We start from the raw sequence: 15,821 nt of genomic DNA on the forward strand, positions 1-15,821 counted from the left end.
GCCACTGTATTCAAAAGATAATTAAACAGGTATCTTTGGCCTCTGTTATCGCCTGATATTTATATCTATTTTTTAAAACAAATGTTATCAACAACATTTATTTTACAAACAATATGGCTCAAATTCTACACGGTATCGTGAAGGATCAGGTGCCCCACAAAAGTACAAAATTATGATATGATGAAATATATAAGAAAATAAAAATAAATAAAACAGAACAAACAAATAATAATTAAATGAAAATAATTTAAAAAATAAAAAATTTTGTAGTTCATAGTCTTCAATAATGTTGAAAAGTTTTACTGCATTACTTTTTTTCATAACTTTAAGGGCTTTAAATACACAATACATTTTTGGGGAAATATTTTAAAGGAAGGTTTCATGTTCATGTATTTGCATTTGTGTATATCAAATTTTGCAAGAATGAGGATGTCATTTACAAGAAAGTCATCTTCAGTATTGTCCATAATAAGTCCATCTAATAGATAATGTCTTTTTGAGTAAATAGTTCAAAATGAGGTATCAGGGTCTAAGCCAATCGTGTAGTTCGAGCGAAAAGGCTTCAGTGTAAATGCATTTAAAGAATAAATGTTCTGTGGTTTCTGTTTCAAAATACACATTCATTGGTTTCAAAACCAAATCGTTTTATTAACAACTCACCAGATGGATACACTCCGTTTAAGATCTTAAAATAGATCTTTTTGGCTTTGGAAGCAACAGGGAATTTCAAATATTTAGTTCTTAGAGGGTTTTTCACAGGTAGATTTGTGAAGTTGAATTTCTATAAGATATGACAGGTTATGGTTATCGCCTGGTATTAGCTGACTAAAACAAAAAGGTACTCTCGGAGGCGTCCATGCTTTTTGCCACCTGGCAACTGAAGCACTGTTAACTCGGGTGTGACGTCATTTCCAGCTCTGAGATCCCAGTTCCGAGGTACATGGAATTCAACATTTATCTATCTAGAGCAGTGGTTCCCAAAGTGATGATCTGCCCTCACTGAGCGGGTCGCAAACCATCAAGAGGGGGTCACAAGATGCCTTTTAAAAAAATAAAAAATACAAACTTAACATCATTTAAAAGTGTATATTTTACCCTTTATTGTAAAAAGAAAACATACAATAAGTAGTACAACTACAAATGAAACCATGTCATTTAGTGAAATTGAAAATTACAAGCTGAAAAGTTCTGTAATCTATTTGAACTCTGTTACTTTCTCTTGGGGTGTTTCTCAAAGCACTCCCTACACCCTCTCTCCACTCTGTTTGCACACTCACATGGCGGGTCGGCCACGTTGAGAGTCGTACAAAACCTCTGAGGGTGGAGTGAGAGCGGGGTGTGAAACCATTCGATGAGTCAGCAGTAACAGCTTGTGAATTAAACACATCACTTTGACAAATGTTTTGTCTTCTTAGTTAACAAAAGCCACAGAACTACAGAAGAGACCCAGCTGTGAATAAAAAAGACACTCAGAAACATTCCCAACAGATCTGCTCATGACGTCGTAGAAGAGTTACAACTCAAAGTCGACATGTGAGACTTATAAAGCGATTCAAAGTTGATCAGTAATGGAATGACATTACCTTGTACCAAAATAATATGTATTTAAGGGGCCCTACCTACCTCCTTTTAAGGGGGGAATTTAAACAAATGAACATTTGTTAATGTGAGGACCATAATATGGTTGTTGGTCTGGTAGCTGGAGAGGTGCCAGGGCGATTCTTGAGTACTGCCGAGGTGCCCTCAAGCAATGCATCAAACACCCAACCCCCCTGGTGCGCTCCCTGTGTAGCAGTGTGTATCAGGCCCGCTCTGACATCTCTCCACTAATGCACGTCCACAGGTCCTGTTTATGCATGCGTGTGATTCGGGCCTGTGTGTGTGAGAAGCATGTCTCTTAATAACAGCGTAAAACAGATTTCCCTCAGGGATTAATAAAGTACATCAAAATAAAATTAAAAAGTGAATAATAAATAATAAGAAACGGGGGACTCATTAACCAATATCTTCTTGTGTTCATAAGTCAAAACAAGTGCAATCTTCACTTCCCGTGCGACAGCGGTGATAAAGGACAAACACAAAACGCACCATGTTTAAACATCCTGTGGATTTGGAGGGAGTCATTTCAAGGCAGTTTTTTTTTTTTTTTTTTTCAACTACTGTGAGCGCGTCGCACCGCCCTGTGGACGAACTCTGCATTGCAGACCTTCCTAGGAACCATTGATCTTAGTTTACTGTGTCCCGTACTTCTTTGTTGAATTTTACTCGCTGTCTACACTATGTCACGAGTGTAAACAACAATAATCTATCTATCAAAAATAACTTTCAATAAACAAAGAGACGACATGCATGATGAATAATGTTGCTTGAATTTTTCTCAGACTCTCTCACCAACATGTCCTGGGGCCTATTGAGGGCACACGTAGGACAACACAACGTCAATCATATTCTTAATGATCGGAGGTTGTGGGTGAAGGCTGTGTGGCAGGTGGTGGGCCAGAGTCATCTCCCAGGCATCCACCAGTCGAACATTAACTCCTTTGAAAATGGCTCTGAGCACCTTGTCCCGCTGAAGCGAGAACCAGTCACTGTTGGTCAACGTCTCGTAAAGTGTCAGAGCTTTGAGGTTTGCAGTCCTGATGACCACCAGCGTCTCTGGAGCCCTGTTCAACAGACGAATCACCGCCCTGCGGATGCTCTGAAGCCGCCTGATGTAGACCTCAACCGGGAAAGTGCTCAAGTGGGACCAGACGCCAATGACTACTACTGTGCCGCTGCCGCCTACCAACTCGTCGAGTTCGTTGGCGATGTAACGCATCTCACTGGTTGGGACGTTGGGAAAACGAAGAGGAGGACCGTGGGAGCGGTACTTCACCAAGGTGTTTCTCGCGCTGTCCCATATCATGAAAGGTCCCAATTGCTTCGGGTTATTCCGGTTTATCTCCTTAGCATCTGAAAGAAGGACAGAGAAAAAAAACAGATTAAGTTCTGAAAGGAAGACCATCAAACTGTTGCCTGAAATCACTATGAATCAACTACCTGGAAGTGAAGCATCAAGGTACTCAAACCACTGCCTGACGGTGGAGTCTCCATACAGGTGGACCACCTTTCCTTTCAGACACTGACTGATGGCAGAGGAGTTGTTGAATTGGTGGACTTTGGTGCCACCTAGTGATCGCCACACACCCTGGTAGTAATACCCAGAGAGTCCGGACTTCCCAAAGGATTTATCGGCCGTGGGTCGCACTGGGAAACATTGATCAAAATAAACTTTGGGTTATTTTACACATAGATAGGACAGTGGATAAAACCAGCAATCAGGAGGGGAGAGAGAGTGAGGAACGACACGCAGGGAAAGGAGCCACAGATCGGATTTAAAAACCGGGTCCACTGCCTCCGTACATTAGGCCTGTGCGCTAACCACTAAGCCACCTGTGCCCCGAGCTTTGATTTCTTTCTTTTAAAAGGTAGAGGTATTTTCATTTAGATTTTTGTTTTGTCGCTACATTCACACCTTTCTAACACACTACCTGAACATAAAAATCATTGCTTGACTTTCATCTCACTTGAATGTATTTGTTTGTATTGTTGCTTTGAATCTTTGCTCATGTTTTGCTATTTTGTGTCTATTTTTATTTATTTATGTCTTTGTTTATTTGTTCTCGCTTTAGTTGTCATGTCTATGTTATATCTATATATTCTTGTTTCATTTTGTTCACCTTATCACCAATAAAAAAAAAATACAAATAAAAAAGGTAGCGGTAGAAATATTGTGCATTACCTTTCCTTTGAGGCAGCACGGTAACACTGGCCGCTCCTGAAGCCTTAATGGAGACTTTCATGTTGACATTACTGCAAACAAAAGCTCCCATGATTAAATATCCCTTACACACACTACAATAAGTTATTCACTGTTGAAGGTGATTTACAATTCTACAATTGATTAGCAGACGCTTTTATCCAAAGCGACGTACATCAGAGAGTAAGAACAACACAAGCAAGGATCTAGAAAAAAGAACAATGTCAGTAAGAGCAAACGATCAGCTTTGAGTCTGATTGGACACACAGGTGCTGACAGGAAGTGACCAGAGGCAAAGCACAACATTGAGGGCAGTTCTTGAGAGCTCTAATCAGTATAGAAACCATCTTATAAGTCATTGTTATCAAACAAAAACCATCGTCATTACCATCATCATCATCAATAATATGGAGACCATCATCATTAAGTTAGTAGGTATTCATGAAAGAGCTGGGTCTTTAGCTTTTTCTTAAAGGTGCAGAGGGACTCTGCAGATCCAATGGAGTTTGGAAGTTCATTCAAGATTTAGCAAAAGGTAACACGATAAATGACTCTGTCTCCATATTTGGACTGCAAAGACCTAATAGTCTTGTTAATGAGAGTCAACTTAAATGGTTCAGACAAAGCATTTTGAAAGGTATTATCACTCTTAATATCTTCAGACTCTATCTTTGGCGCCTGTATTTAAAAACACATTTTGTTCATAGTCACTACAAGTTAAACTAGATGCGACATTTCTACTCGCTCTGCTCTCTCACCTTTGGAAAAGCTTCTCCTCATTAGCCTTGAGTCTTCCGTCGAATCCTGCTTTCATGTGGTTCATCCTGGTATCACAGCTCAGCTTCTTTGGCTTGTAGCAGAACCACGGGTCACCTGTACGGAGGTCGGTGAAGTTGCACACTGGCTGGTTGGTTTGACGAAGGCAAACGTTACAGATGGTGGTTTCAGAGATGGAGCCTGCGCGGAAGAGGCCCTCGAAGAAAATCCTATCCGGCTTCTCTCTGGTCAGTCTGTGCAGGACAGTGACAGCCTCGCTGGGGTGAACGAGCATCACCTGGAAAATCAGAGAACGCGTCATGTTCGGTTGTATCAGTTAATAAAAAACTCAGATCCATTTATTATTACTTATTTTTTTGCTTTACAAAAAGTCAACTGGCAATTAGCCAACCTACAGAGTTGATGTAAACTAGTGTGGTAGTCAAGACCTCACTAACCGAGACCAAGACATACCTGAGACCAGAGAGCTCCGAGACTGAGACATTTAGGGATCAAGACCAAGACCAAGGCAGGGCAAGACCGAGTCAAGACCAAGACATTTGGGGATCAAGATCCAGAGTCTGCTTTTGATTCCAAGACGAGATCGAGACCTTCAAAAAAAGTGGTCTCGAGAACCCTCGAGCGACACACACAAACACTCTCTCTCTCTCTCTCCCTGATTTCCAGCTCTATCCACTGTCCTATCGCTCCATTAAAAGGCACAAAAAGCCCAAAAATAAAAAAATCCCCTGCAATGTTCTTCTGTTGGTATTCACTCCTGTTTTGAGCTTCAAGTCCTGCCAGGTGTGTGCCAGTTACGGGTGTATGACTGACACCTAATTAACAGCACTTGTGAGATCATCTTGAGCATGCTGTTCATGCTGGAGTGACCAAAACAACCACGCTGGTTGACCTTCAACAATTCCTGGTTGAGGAGTGGGATGCCATCCCACAGCAGAATGTGACCAGGCTGGTGACCAGCATGAGGAGGAGGGGCCAAGCTGTTGTGGCCTCATATGGATCATCCACACCCTACTGAGGTCCCTGACAGTGTAAAATGAATAAAGTGTAAAAAAAAAAAACGTATTACTGTGGGAGAGTGCAATCATCAATTCCACCAAGAAACTCAAAACAGGAGTGAATACCAACAGAAGAACATTGCAGGGGATTTTGGCACATTGTTTTAGGGCGCTACCCACACGTTTAGCTGTGTTGCTCAATTCACGAATGCACGATCCTTACAAGTTATACCTCGTTGTAAGGGTGACTAATCAGGCTTTCCAACGATATAAAATACAACACCAATTAGTATTATTAAAGTGGCGAAATAATTGACCAAAATAATGTTTCCAAACTTTTTTTGAGGAGTTTAGTTTTATTACATTTTGAACCTCCTGTGTTTCCTCAGTACCTGTTCTTATCTAGTTATTTTTACCTTAGTTTTTAGATTGTGGGATAGGGGTGGGGGAGGGAGTCATGTTGTTGCTGTTTGATTAAATGTTGATGGAAAGCACTTTGGGATACATTTGTTGTATGAAAAGTGCTATACAAATAAAGTTTGATTGATTGATCACACGCGTTGCAACCTCAATAGAGGTTTCTTTGTTCAGAGCACATGGGTTACTCATTTCTGTCAGGACCTAAAAACAATTTGAACCAAAATCTTAAGTGTTTCTGGAGAAAAAAAAACAACCCTGCCTTTTAAATGCCATGCTCCTAATTACACTTATTTAAGGCCTTCATACAATTTGAACTGGTGAGTTATAGAATTCTCCTCACACATCTGAACTGGGGAATAGCCTATAGAAACAAAAAAAACTTGTAAACAACTGGAAACATTGCAGTCTGGTATTTCATCAGATGGATATGGGAGACTGCTTCAAGTGGCGAGATGATGAGCTGCAGTTTTTGGAAACTTCCAAGATGACTTCTTTTCTAACTTTGAGGTCTGCTGTTTTTGGGGGACAGATTTGGATTTCTCGGATTAAAAACATACAGTACAGAACATTGCATGGCCTTTTCCCATCACCCACATTATACAATAACATTTTAGTTAGAAAGCCTCAAGCTTTACCTCAACCTCTGTGCTTCCCTCCCAGAGCAACGTGAAGACAGCAGAGTAGGAGCCGTTCAGGTGATCCACCACTCGCCCGGCCACACCTGCTCCGAGTTTGGCATTGTGCAACGAGGCGACTAAGACGTCTCCTCCAGACTTCTTGGGGTTACCTTGGAAGTCTTTGATTTGTATCATAACCTCCAGCTGGTCTCCTACATGCCACTCTCCTCCACTCCTCTCAGAAAGAACGGTGAAGGTGCTGTGAGTGGGATCGCTTGTGTGACTCAATGAAAGAGGAGTCGGCAGAAGTGGAGTTTCAGGCCAAGCAATGGAATCCATTAAGAGGCGTTCCTCCAGAGTCTCTGCAGGAGATATCGATTCAAGGCTGCAGAAGTGACGAGGCACGTGTGGTTTAGAGGTCACGTTCTCGAGGTGGACGGCGGGGTTTTCTTTATTCTGTAGCTGGCAGGGGGGATAAGAGAGAAAGACGCGTCAGTGTCCTGTCATCTGATTTACAGCAAACATTTGACACAGGGTCCAGTGGAGGTTCTAGACCACTTTTACTGAGGGGGCCAAACTGGGGCCAGCTGTTTTGTCAGAGGGGAACATTAAACCCAGGTGAAAAATAGACAAAGATGGCCGCTTTAAAAATATATATATATATGCCAAAAAAATAGCGCACATCATTAAATACCATGATTGATATTTGTTTCAGTAAGAGTATTTAATACTAGATTGTGAGGTTGTCAGGTTGTTGAGTCAAATACTGTGTATATGTTATGAGGGGGGGCTCTTCCTTTTGGAGGGGTGGCCACAGGGGGGACCAAGCTCAGTGTTACAGGGGCACTGGCCCCTGTTGGCCCCTGCCTAGAGCCGCCCATGACAGGATCCACCTTTAAAGTGTTCCCACTAACACCAAGTCCTCACCTTCAGTAGGTCCTTTATATACAGATTAAAGATGGAGACAAGCACAGCCAGGAAAAGACAGACGATGCAGCCTTTCACAAGGTTTTTGTTGACCATCCGTCTCATCCAAGATACCAGCATCATGATTGGTCCTCCTGTGTTACTGGATTGAAAAACAAATGTAAAAAATAAAAACATCATCTAGGGTCAACTGACTCTGTCAATCACACTTGTAAGAGTAAAAACAACAACGATGATCGGCTCTAAGAAGTGGAGCAGGTGTTTGAATGTGTTCATGTTTACTTATCATTTATCATCGTTTGTTTGATTTATATAGTCATTTCTTTTCATGGTTGTGCCTTCTCCCATACCACCAGTCAGAAGAGCAGAGGGGAGTTTCAGCAGGTTGTTGAATAACTGGCTTACAACTGCATGTAATGCCCATTCAGTGAATTTTATTAACAATTTTAACATTTTCTGGGAACGCAGACATCTTTTTAAGGCAGATGGATTTTGCCTGAACATGTCAGGGGTGAAACTGTTCAGCTCTAATCTATTTTACTCCCTGCCTCAACCATCAGTTCTCTCTGCCAAGGACAAGAGACAAAAGAAAACAGCTTTCAGACAAAACACAGCGGGATGACAACCTTCATCAAGAATCACGTCTGCCAGTATCTGAGAAGAGACCTAAAGAGGAGAGACATCGGAACCAAGAGGAGGGGTCTCCATCCACCTTCGACCCCCTCACCAACACCAACACCTGTGAAGTCTCACCTGACCAGATGAAGGAGCTGGTCAATGCTGGATTAAAAAGTACCCCCCGCCCTTCTTCCTTTTTCTCTTCCATAAACACCCGACGGCGCCCACCATCGCCCGTTCTGAGACGGCTCTCACCCCCCGTCCCTCCACGGGTGCGTCATGTTTTGTCTCCTCAGCTTGATAAGGATGAAATGCAGAACATTCAGAGGTCAAACTGATGTGTTGTTTTGGGTCCAGGCTGCAAGGATATCAGCAGTCATGACTCTCTCCAGGATAAGCCGGGGCCCTGCACGACAGTAGGTTCCAAAATCTCTGTGATGATAGGTAACAGAAGAATAAAGGGGACGCTGCCAAGAAACAAAAAGCAGTTATGTGATTTTGTAAACTTGTCAAACTTAGCATCCATTCCTTTTGAGCCACAACCTGTCCCAAAAACGTTAGCAGATGAAGCTTCTAGGACCCTAAAGCTGGCTCTACTAAACATTAGATCACTGGCAGGGAAATCATTTTTAATCAATGATTTTATTATTGAGCACAAGCTTGATTTTATGTTTTTAACTGAAACTTGGTTAGATCAAAATAACAGTGCAGCTGTTCTTATCGAGTCAACCCCTCCCAACTTCAGTTTTGTAAGTGAGGCTAGAGTACATAAGAGAGGAGGAGGAGTTGCAGTTTTGTTTACTGATTCCTTCCAATGTAAGCAATTATCTTTTGGAAATGTTGCTTCTTTTGAATATGTGGCCCTTCAGTCCACCCCCAGAGCTAAATGTTCCTAAATATTTACAGGCCACCTAAATACTATGCAAACTTTTTCGATTATTTCACTGAACTGCTGTCTGTGATCTGTATTGACTTTGACTGTATTATTATTGTTGGTGATTTTAACATCCATGTTGATAACCCCCAGGACAGAGGGACTAAAGAACTGTTTCACACTCTTGATAGCTTTGGGCTGACTCAGCACATGACAGAGCCCACACACAACAGAGGGCACACTCTGGACTTAATCATCTCCAAGGGCTTGGACATCTCCAAGGTTGTTGTTTCAGATGTTGCCCTCTCTGATCACTCCTGTGTTTTATTTGAGAGTACTATGTCAGTGTACAAAAGTATTCAAACACAAGTGATCACAAAACGGTGTATCACTGAAAACACCAGTGAAATCTTTAACCAGGTTTTCTCTTCCACAGCTGCCCTGTCCTGGGGCTCAGTCAGTGAGTTGGTAGATAACTTCAATTCTAAAATCACAAATGTTATTGATTCCATTTCTCCCACTAAGGTGAAGGTTGTCTCTGGTAAGAAAAAATCTCCATGGAGAAATTCGACACTGATAAGAAACGGAAAAAGAGATTGTCGAAAAGCTGAACGCAGGTGGCGTAAAACTAATCTCCAGATTCATTATGACATCTACAAAGAGAGACTTCACACTTATAATTCACAACTGAGGAATGCAAGGCAATCTTTCTTCTCTGACATCATCACCAGTAACACTGCAGTTAGTTCAAGAGAAGTTTTCACTTCAACTTGCAAAACCTTGTTTATCTGGAAAATGATGAACAGGACACAAACTGGCTCTGCACGAGACACTTTAACAAGGCAGACAGATAACAGACACTAATAGTTGTGTTGGGGCTTTACTTATGCAGACATGAAACTTCACATGTTTTTGGCACATGATCTTCACACTGTCTTTAAAATATCAGGAACCTGAAATGATACAGCAAGAAACTGAATGAAGAACCACACTGACTTAGAGGAAGTTGTCTGCAGAGGAAAGTAAAGCCCCACCACAACTCTTAGTGTCTGGTATCTGTCTGCCTTGTTAAAGTGTCTCATGTGCAGAGCCAGTTTGTGTCCTGTTCATCATTTTACAGATAAACAAGTTCTTGCAAATTTAAAGAAGCGCACACACCTCTGAACTCGTAATCCCGAGATTATTATCGCGTTAATTCAGAAAGAAAGAAAAAAACAGTAGATGTATTTTTTCTCATGTGAATGCAATACTCTTACTTAACCTACCAACATGTTTATTTCACTGTGCCAAAACTCTACCTGCACTGCTGTGTCGAAGGTTCGAGAAAAACTAAGAGGAGGACCCAGATGCAGATCTAACAAAAAAATGACTTAGTCAAAATAAAGATCAAATGTCCACAGCAAAACATACTAACAAAATCCAACAGGAGAAAACAAGGAGCCACAAGGAAGCACAAAGAGACACTAGTAAACTGACGATCGACATAGAAATAGACATGGGGAAATCGCACAGATGAGACTAATGACACAGGTGAAGAGAATCAGGGCAAACAAGACAGGGAGAAACACAAGACCAGAAACACTGAGGACAATACAAAATAAATCATGAAACACTAAAGACACACAGAAGTCAAGAGTCTAACAAAACACACTGGAACACAGAGAAACACGAGGATAATAAATGACAAAATAAAACAGAAAACACTGAAGACAAAACTAGGAAACATTAACACACAAGGGAAACAAGCAACACTGGGATAAAACAGGGGAACTCAAATACAAAACCAAATCAGGACATGCTGTGTATTCACCGAGCAGTGCTGGTAGAGTTGTAACAGACATAACTGTATAGCCTCATGAGGATTGGTTCCTCATTTTCGCGACATGTTTAAAACAGATAAAATGGTGGATCATACCTGTTGCCTGAAAACAAATAATTAAAAAAATAACTGCCACTTCATAAACTTTACACTTTCAGTAGAGCTCTTTAATTGACTTTATTAGTGACTCCTGCAGATTCCCCGTTAAATTCATGACACTCTTACACCTGCGTGTTTAAATCACACTCACCAACACATGTGCTGTAGTCCCGGGAGTAATGGACAGGAGGTTCAATCTGCGGAGTCTGAAGTCCCACTGGTGGTTTATGTACGTGGCCAATCAGACTGTACCTCCTCCTGTGCGCCTCCCTGACAGACAGTTATGACTGGAAGGTATGTGTAGCGGTTAGTGCATGTGTACTCCCTACACGCAGAACACGCATTGTGCGTAGGGCCTCACGCTCCATGGGGGGCCCCATTTTGCGCAAGGGGACGGATTCTCTGCAAATGCGCAAAGGATGCGCATCGCTGCCGTGAGGCGCGCGTAGAACACCAAGTCAAGCCCGAGGCAGCAGAGAGAAAAAAAGAGACGAGTAATCTGACACCGCACGCGTTGCCGCAGTGATTGACATCACGCAGCACCTGACCAATCAGCGGCCAGATGCGCCGACAGGTAGTTGGATGCAGGTGGAGAGATGGCTATCCTGGCTATGTATTGTGGGCTCATGTTTTTTGTATGGGTGGGATATGTATGTATGTATGTGTTGTGTTGTGTGTTTGTATGTATGCTGGCTGCTGGAACACCTAAATCTCCCTGCTGGGATGAATAAAGTATATCTTATCTTATCTTAAAATAACTTCATGACTTTAATGCTTTAGACCCACATTACATAAATCCATTTTGTCCTGTATTGTTAAATGATAGAATATCAAATTTATCACAATACTTATGTGGGGTGGAATTGCTAGCAAGCTCGATGTTTAACGACTCACCTTGTCCTCTCTATGACATGAGTTGGCAACACTGTGGAGGAGCTGTCCACTTGTTTCACAGTTCACAATATCTTGCAAAAATATATTACAGTATACATTCCCACACAGTGTGCAGTGTAAACATAGCATACTCAAGTCCAATGTGGGTTAATGTAGTCTGTGTGTAGCGTAATTAAATTATTAAGATGTTATGTCTTTATTTAACCTCGTATTTAAGAAGGGGCACCACTTCCTGTTAAAGGAAGAAAACAACTTTAATGGTATAAGTTAATTAATTAATCAGTCAGTTTCATACCTTGAAAGAAGTAAGTTCTGGAAATGTTAAACAAGAAAACACACAGACAAAGTCCTGAATTTATGTGTAAAATTTAATATAAAAGGGGTAAATAATAATGTATAGATGAAACAGATAAAGAATATGATTATTATGATCAGGATAATGCAATTATAATGTATGGTGACATTATATATTTAGTAATGAGATAAGACGCGGTATTGTTTGAATGACTTAATCAGAAAAAAAGGAAAAAGATGATAAAATAATTTTGGGATTCTATTTGGATTTAACGGAGGGCTCTGAATAGACACGACTCAAGACTCAATCTTCCAACACCCCTTGCCACCAGCAGTCTTACTGTGAGATGTGTTCAATTGAACTCCGCCGGCTGGTCCCACGTTTCAGTCTCTGGCAAGTGGTTCTTTTCAGGCTCAGAGAGGTCCACAGGCCAGATTAGATGCCTTAACAACTTGGTCGGAGTGTGCAGCTGGGATGGAGATTGTACGTCGGTTCAGTCGTTGTCTCAGAAGCTCCAAGAGGATCCAACAGGAAAAAAATTATTAAAGAGTCTTTTGATACGTTGATTTCCAATTCAGATTAACCAGATGGCCATCTCGATGAATCCAAACTAAGGAATTGGCGTTCAGAATTGAAGAGCAAAGACTTTGGAGAAGAAAGTTCAAAAACCTTGCTTGAGCCAGAAAGAATTGATGTTTCCAAAAATTGTGCGTGAAAAAGAAAGTTCGGCAGAGACTCGTCTCTACGGCACAAACTTAAAAGAAGGGATTCGGACCGAAGTCCGAAGAGAAGAGAGCAAGAGGTGAAGCTCTAAACTTCAAGAAACCAAAACTAAGAAGAACCAAAGATCTGAGCTCAGTGTGAGCTCTTATCACCTGGATGAGAAGAGGGGGGTCTGCAGGAGAAAAGCCGCCCACAGGTGACTCCCATTCTGACTGGAGGACAATTGTTTAAATTAAACCAAGTTTACTCAATAAGATTAAGAATAAGAATCTAAACATATATACGTCACCATACATTCATTTTGATATTATTTCTATCAGATCCACGTTGATGTAGGTTCACATCATATATTTAGACAAACATTTCAATCAGATTCATGTTGAGATGAAAATCACACCATCTGGGAACATCCTCAGTTAATCCCAGCCTGTAGGTGAACAAAAACATGTTATACAGTCAGCATTCTTAATAAGACATATTAATAAAGTAGGACAATAAATTGGTGTCTTTAAATAACACCTTCTACAGCTAATATCAAAGAGTATGCTTTATAACACGTCTAAATGTATAATTATGAAGGTTACGTATTCATGGATATTCTAACACTAGATGGCAATAGCACTCCACGTCAAATTCCTATTAAACATAATATAACTCTTATTCCTATTCTGAAGATCAGATTTTGAGTTTAAAAAGATGATTATAATACATTCAATGTGACGATTACAAATATCTAGATTAAGAAAGACATAAATGTTAATTTGGTGCAGAATTGAACGCTGTGGTTTAATTCAGTTCTTCAGCAGTCCTTCAACAGATGGTCAATTTTACGACTTTGCAGAGACTGGTTTCGGTCACAGTTCATGTCTTTGGGGTCAATTTGTAGATAGCAGAGTGTTCTGTTTCCGCTCGGTTGTTTATTCCAGGTGTTGTAAAAGTTCATAACATCCTGTCTGAGAGGGAGACTTAAATCATTGATCAGTTCCTTTGTAAAATTGCTTATATTTAGTTCCTATTTCTTTTTCCTGGGTTTTAATTTATTGTTACTCCCCTCATCCCCTAGCCATCTTGGGGAATGTAACAATTTGGGGGCTTGTCCGGGATCCAAAAGACTTTGGAATTGTTGTAGGCTTAGTTTGTTTGTATACTGTATCGCTTGTGAATATAATGGTAAGTTGTTTGGGATGCATTTTGTCTAGCCTTTAGTGTGTAAAGCTTCCTCAGTTTAGTTAGGGGCGTGACCAGCTGGGCTGTTTCAGTCCTTCCTTCGGCCACTCATTTTTTGTTTTGCCTTTCTTATTTTCGGGACAAATCCTGGGTGGGGAGTACGTTCCCTGGTGGGGGTAGGCATTTCGAGGCTTCGGCCATTGATGCAGCCTTTAAATTCACCTCGAGCCCGGCAGGTCCCAGAAGACAGTTAGTTAAGTTTGTGTTAGGCAGGTTATGAGGAAGTTGTGTTTGTGTGTTGGCTAGTTGTGTTTTGGAATCTAGTGTTTGGCATCCGGCAACAAATTGACCTGGTTCACTTGCGGTGAGTGTAACCCAGTTTGTTCGTTTATTTAGCTGTGGCTTATAGGGATAAGACATTGGTAGCTGCCAGTGTTTTGTAATTTCCTACAGTGTAGCAACGATGTCTTCAGTTTTTTCTGCTTGTCCGTGTTCCTCTTTGGATTCTGAAATACATTTTGATGTTACTGAACATATTTCTCTTGTTCCTGTTTTTGAAAAGTGGGAAGTTGAGTCTTTCTTTGTTGTGTTTGAGCGCATTGCCACAGTTTTGCGTTGGCCTAAGGATGTGTGGACAATGTTGCTACAGAGTAAATTAAAAGGTAAGGCCCTGGAAGTTTACTCTTGTTTGTCAATTGAGGACACCCTTGATTATGAAAAGGTTAAGGATGCCATTTTGAGTGTGTATGAGCTTGTACCTGAAGCCTTTCGACAACGCTTCCTTAACCTGAGGAAGGCTCCCCACCAGACTTTTAATGAGTTTGCCATGGAGAAGAGGAAACTCTTTGACCGATGGTGCAGAGCTAGCAAAGCCACTGACTTTAGCTCATTGTGTGAATTCATGTTGTTGGAAGACTTTAAAAATTGTGTTTCAGAGCAAACTGTGTTGTACCTGGAAGGACAAAAGGAAACTTCCTTACAGGAAGCTGCATTTCTGGCAGAGGAGATTAACTCGTTTAAAATGTACTTTAAGTAAAAGTTACTTAGTTACTTTTTTTAACATCGCATCTCTCGTGTGTTGTGAAAAAGGACAAGAGGATTTTAATCTCAAAGTTTTTTTTTTAATTAAAGGCAAAGTTTATCTTTTCAGATAAACATTTTCTTTTCTACCCCATTGACAAAAACAAACTATAAATCATGATGGATACATATTCAAGGCTTATATGTTCAAGTAATCAGCTGTTTTGTGAAGGGAAATGTTTAAACTATTTAAGAAAATACTAAAGGGGTCTTTGTCTCAATCATAAACAGTGTAAAGAGTATTTTAGTATTTTTAGTTTTGTTATTCTTAGTCTCAAAGATGACTTAGCTGCAACTAAACCTGAGATGAAAGATAATCCATGTATTGTTTTAAAATGAGCCTTTATGAGCTGAAATATTAAATGTTTTAGTCACTGTTTGTTTACCTCTTAGCTACTGAAGCTTCTAACTGAGTCTGTTTGGTTTGAAGTATTTATTTTCACACATCTGAGATGTGTAAAGTTGCAGCAGCTTATAACACCCAACTTCCTCATACGTCTTCTTCAAAATAAAAGCACATCACAAAGATGGTAATAAGGGACTTTTATTGTGAAAAACTTTCCGGAATTAAATGTGTTTATCGCTCGGAGCTGCAGCGGCGATTGTAGTCGCGAACGCTGCAGAAAGAAAAAGTATCCTCAGCCACATCTTTGCCCAAGAGTAAGAACCACAGCCAACTTATTTGAATCGTCTTGGACTCAAGACAATAAGACT

The 15,821-nt window shown here is 40.8% G+C and overlaps 1 protein-coding gene across 1 annotated transcript; it reads right to left on the bottom strand.

The window, feature by feature from the left end:
- Positions 1–1,181: 1,181 nt before the first annotated feature.
- On the bottom strand, positions 1,182–11,222 carry LOC132956607 (NXPE family member 3-like). The gene is made up of 7 exons (XM_061030151.1): positions 11,100–11,222; positions 7,539–7,680; positions 6,630–7,073; positions 4,558–4,853; positions 3,782–3,852; positions 3,040–3,246; positions 1,182–2,952 (listed from the first exon to the last, which is right to left on the bottom strand). The coding sequence occupies exons 1-7, from the start codon at positions 11,105–11,107 to the stop codon at positions 2,408–2,410; spliced, it is 1,713 nt and encodes a 570-aa protein (XP_060886134.1). The 5' UTR covers positions 11,108–11,222; the 3' UTR covers positions 1,182–2,407.
- Positions 11,223–15,821: the final 4,599 nt, after the last annotated feature.

The sequence above is a fragment of the Labrus mixtus genome, chromosome 22 (genome assembly GCF_963584025.1).
Source record: "Labrus mixtus chromosome 22, fLabMix1.1, whole genome shotgun sequence".
Lineage (NCBI taxonomy): Eukaryota > Metazoa > Chordata > Actinopteri > Labriformes > Labridae > Labrus > Labrus mixtus.